The sequence below is a fragment of the Penaeus japonicus genome, unplaced genomic scaffold (genome assembly GCF_977035675.1).
Source record: "Penaeus japonicus unplaced genomic scaffold, GWHDUDI00000001_assembly GWHDUDI00000041, whole genome shotgun sequence".
NCBI lineage: Eukaryota > Metazoa > Arthropoda > Malacostraca > Decapoda > Penaeidae > Penaeus > Penaeus japonicus.
The window spans coordinates 11,205,224-11,210,223 of record NW_028234443.1 but is presented as its reverse complement, the minus strand read 5'-3'; the positions used below and the strand labels follow the sequence as shown (position 1 = coordinate 11,210,223).

Sequence of the window (5,000 nt, the reverse complement as noted above, 5' to 3'; positions counted from 1 at the left end):
TAACTCTATTTATCTTTTTATTTTGTTTGTTGTTGTTGTTGGCATTGCATATATCATATCATTCAGATCGCCATGATGTCAGCAATGCAAGCTCGGGCTGGTGGGAAATTGGTATTTTTTTACAATTTTCAACTTTTACATTTTTCTTTTATTCTCACTCTCTTTTTTTCACTTTTCTTTTGTTTGTTTTTTGTCTGTTTGTTGTGTTGTGTTTTTGTATTTTGTTTTTAGTTTTTTTTTTCGTTGTAGGTCGTTTGTGATGATATGGAATATGATGTTAATATAATGGTTTTTTATAAGTATTATAGGTTACTAAGTCATTTATTTTTTATTATTTGTTATTAATTATAGTACATTATTCTTAATTATATATCTTATAAAAATGTTCTATAAATATATTAATTTATTTGTAATTGTATTTACAATTATTATATTAGTATTTTAATAACGTAATCTTTTAATTAATCTAACGTTCTATTAAATAACCATTATATCTAATACCCATTCTAAAACTACTAAAACCGAACCATTACTCAACCTAACTAAGCCTACTATAATCTACCATATAAGCCTAGCCTATCTTAACATAGCAAAGCTAAAGCTAACAACCTACCTAAACTAACCTAGGCTAACCCTAACTAAAACTAACCCTAACCCTAACCTTAGTGATCTAACTCTAAACTAACCCCCTACTAAACTACAACTCCTTAATAAAAACCTTATCCTAACTTACCCCCTACCCTAACCTAAACTAAACTATCCTATAACTAACCTTCCCTAACTCTAACGTAGCCTGACCCCCCACCCGAATCCTAACCTAAACTAACCGGTTGTAATGTAACCTAACCTAACCTAACCTAACCTTCCACCCGCCCGTTTTTTTCGCCTTGCAGTTCGAACGTGGGCGAAGTGGTGACGAGGGTGATGACTCAGCACGCGTGTGTGGGCGGACAGCGTGGGCGTTTGGAGAGGCTGGTTGGACGGCTGGTGGGCGCCCTCCGAGCCTCCACGACTGTCACCCACGCCCGCCACAAAACGCTTCGATCCCATATCCTGCCGCTAACGAATGTGGCTCTCAATAAGGATGCTTCGGTGTAAGGATACTGCGTGGGTTTGCTTTGTGTGTGCGTGTGTGTGTGTTATCTCTGTCTCTCTCTCTCTCTTTCTTTCTTTCTCTCTCTTTCTTTCTTTCTCTCTCTCTCTCTCTCTCTCTCTCTCTCTCTCTCTCTCTCTCTCTCTCTCTCTCTCTCTCTCTCTCTCTCTCTCTCTCTCTCTCTCTCTGTCTCTCTGTCTGTCTTTCGCTCGCTCGCTATCTTTCTCTATCTGTCTCTCTCACTCTCTCTCTCTCTCTCTCTCTCTGTCTGTCTATACATATATATATATATATATATATATATATATATATATATATATATATATATATATATAGAGAGAGAGAGAGAGAGAGAGAGAGAGAGAGAGAGACACATACACACACGCACACACAAACACACACACACACACACACACACACACACACACACACACACACACACACACACACACACACACACACACACACACACACACACACTAACACACACACATTTATACATAATATATATGTATACATACATACATATATATATATATATATATATATATATATATATATATATATATATATATATATATATATATATATATATATGTCGGGATGAGATTTTCCACAAGTGTCGAGTCACTGCCAAACACTTATCCGTAGCCCAGGTTATCTCTGTTTCGGCTAGCAAATGTTTCCTGATAAGCAAGCTCGTCATTTTTCTATCGGATGCGGTTGATATTGGACAGCATGGCTTGGACAGAGTAAATAACCCGAGCGCAGCCAAAAAAAAGAGAGAGAAAAAAAAGAGAGAAAAAAAAAGATATATCGTGACGTTTCGAGTAGGACTAGATACCTCATCAGATGATAAAACGGAAATGATTTTACTGTCGTTGGGAATAGTAATCTGAATCGAAATGTGCCTCATTTCATCGCTATCTTTTAATTATAGGGTATTATCCAGTCCATCATAACACAAAGAAAATGATCTAGAATGCTCAAATAACCTTAGATATAAAGTCTAATGATATGCTCTAATGATATGCTCTGGAGTGAGTGAGTGATAAGTCTCTTAGAGGGATTTAAACATGTTTGAGAAAGTTACGCTGCCTTATCTTTCCAAAATATATCATATCAAACTTATAACCAACATGCAGGATGTGACATAACATAGCCAGAGAAACACAAGCAAAAGATAAAAAGAAAAGATAAGTAGATACAGCGACAGGAGGCAAAAAGGGACAACCTGATTACCCTATTGTCTTCTTTCGGACCAGCTGTGCCACTGCCAGCTACGATCGCCAGTGTCGCCTTTGGTCAACCGAGGATGGCCAGTGTGTGGCCACGCTGAAGGGCCACACCGACGTCGTCTTCGATGTCACCTTCGCCGGGAAGAATGAGTAAGAAGCAGGTCGTCTTGTTGTTATTTCCTCCCTCTGTCTCTGTTTATGTGTGTCAGTTTGTAATAGTTTCCCCTTGGCTGTTTGCCGAGGAGACAAGCCTTTATTGAATTTACCCTTTGGAAAAAGTATAAAGTTTATTAATGCTCTAAGAGGTACCCAAATTAATCTCTCACTCTCTCTCTAACCCCCCTTATTTTTTTTCTATGTGTGTCTTTCTACGTCTATCTCTTTCTCTCCCTCATTCTTATGCCCCCATCCCTCTCTTTCTCCCTGTCTCTCTCTCTCTCCATCTCTTCCTCTCCTCCTCACACCCGGTCTTTCCCTCCGTCTCCCCCTCCCTCACCGTCTCCCCCTCCCCCTCCCCCTCAGTGAGCTCGTAGCAACCTCGAGCTTCGACGGCAGTATCCGCGTCTGGAATTCCCCCGAGGGCGCTTGCGAGCTGGTCATGGAGGGACACGAGGGCCCTGTGGCGGTGGTGCGTCCACTCACCACCTCGCGTCATCACCTGTTCAGCGGCGGGATGGACACCTCCGCTCGGGTGTGGGACTTGCATATGGGTCAGTGGTAGGGAATGGTAGGACTGGTTTTGGTGAGTGGTAGGAAGGGTGTCAGTAGTGCTGGTGAGTGGTGGGACTAGCACTGAACAAAGATGAAGAGGGAATGGCAAGGCTAATGTTGATTATTTATAATTGCATTCTCGAAATTATGATACTGGTTATGATAATTGTCGTGATATATAACAAGTCTATTGTAATCATGATGATAATTATAAGTGAACAAATCAATGTATGATTAAGGGTGAGGTTAATGTAAGCATAATAATTACGCAACTATAAGTTGAGAAGTTAAAACTTCGGTGTGTACCGTAGAGTTATATCGAGCGAATTAGCTATTTTAGTGTAATTTACAATCATAATTAGTGTGATTTCATTGTATAATGTATGCAATATATATATATATATATATATATATATATATATATATATATATATATATATATTATATATATATATATATATATTATATATATATATATATGTATATTATATGTATATATATGTATATATATGTATATATTATATATATATATATATTGTATGTATATATATATATAAATGTATATGTATATATATGCATATATATATATATATATATATATATATATATATATATATATATATATATATATATATATATATATATATATGTATATATACATATATCTTCTGTAGTATCAGAAATAAAATAATAAAGAATAGTAGGATAAACCAACTATACTCCCAATGAAACTAACATCAATCTATATATGTTCCAGGCGAGAACACCGTGACGTTAACAGGTCACAAGGGAGCGGTTGTAGGGGTTGGAGGGGACAGATCAGGAGACTTCCTGTACACAGCCTCTTTCGATGGCACTGTGAAGCTCTGGGACACGCGCTCTTATACGTGAGTGAAAATCGGGGTGTCGGGTCTTGTTCTTTTCACATGGAGAAAGGAGAGAGAGACTTGTGTTGCGTTTGTCTTTTTTTTGTAGTATAGCGTGGGCGAGTCATTGCATATAATTATTCAAATGTTCTGAATGGATCTCTCCTTTCCTCTCTCCCTCACTTCCTTTCTTCTTTGCTCACTTCCCTCTTCATCTCCCCGTCAGATGTAGCTCGACTCTGCAAGGTCACGAAGGCGAGGTCAACGGCGCTGACCTGAGTTGGTGTGGGCGCTACATGGCCACTTGGGGAACCGATGCAGCTGCTATGTTGTGGGACATCCGCCAGTGCAACCAGCCACTCCACACACTCCGCTACGATGCTGAGGTGTTACGCGTTGAATGTTGCATGGATTGCATGTTGAAAGGCGTGGAAGGAAGTGGAGGTTTGGTTGGGTTGTTCTAAGTTGGTTTATTCTCATGGGAGTTTTTTTTAAACCTTGTGGGTTTTTGGATTTATGTTTTGAGTTTGATACCTTGTTTTTTATTGATGGTTAGGAGGTAATTAGATGTTATTGGAGTTAAAATTGGTGGTTAGTTTATTTTTATGGGATTTTAAATTGAGGGTTATGAGTTGGTTACCCCTCATTAGAGTTGAGTTTGATTATTATAAGTTAGATCTCATTGAAAGTCCAATTTGATCAACTAATCTTCTTGAAGTCCAGTCAATTTGTAATGATAATATACATTGGTTTTAGGGTTTGTATTCCTGGAATGTTTAGTAGTTTTGTCGCTGTTAAGGTTAGGTCGTTAGTTGCACATGTAGCCTTTTTTACTATTTTGCATGTTTGTGCTTCTGGATTATTGTAATTCCCTCTTGGTCCTCATTTGCATTTCCGTTTCCCATGCTCATTCTCTTGACAATTTACGAGGGAAGATAGCTGAAGGTGCGATTACATGACTACCTGAAAATGTCACCTCCTTCTGCCTCTTTCTGTCTGTCTGTCTCTTTATCTCTCTCTTCCTCTTTCTTTCTCTCTCTCGCTGCCTCTGTCGCGTTCTCTGTCTGTATTTCTGTCTCCGTCTGTCTGTTT

General features: G+C 38.5%; 1 protein-coding gene across 1 annotated transcript in view; it reads left to right on the top strand.

Moving 5' to 3' along the window:
• Positions 1 to 5,000, top strand: part of LOC147466782 (uncharacterized) — a 10,901-nt gene that overhangs the window by 3,784 nt on the left and 2,117 nt on the right. Inside the window, exons 3-7 of the mRNA XM_086534386.1 lie at positions 894 to 1,094; positions 2,359 to 2,481; positions 2,854 to 3,041; positions 3,800 to 3,929; positions 4,135 to 4,294. Coding sequence (XP_086390512.1) covers positions 894 to 1,094; positions 2,359 to 2,481; positions 2,854 to 3,041; positions 3,800 to 3,929; positions 4,135 to 4,294 — 802 coding nt within the window. The remainder of the gene's footprint in view (positions 1 to 893; positions 1,095 to 2,358; positions 2,482 to 2,853; positions 3,042 to 3,799; positions 3,930 to 4,134; positions 4,295 to 5,000) is intronic.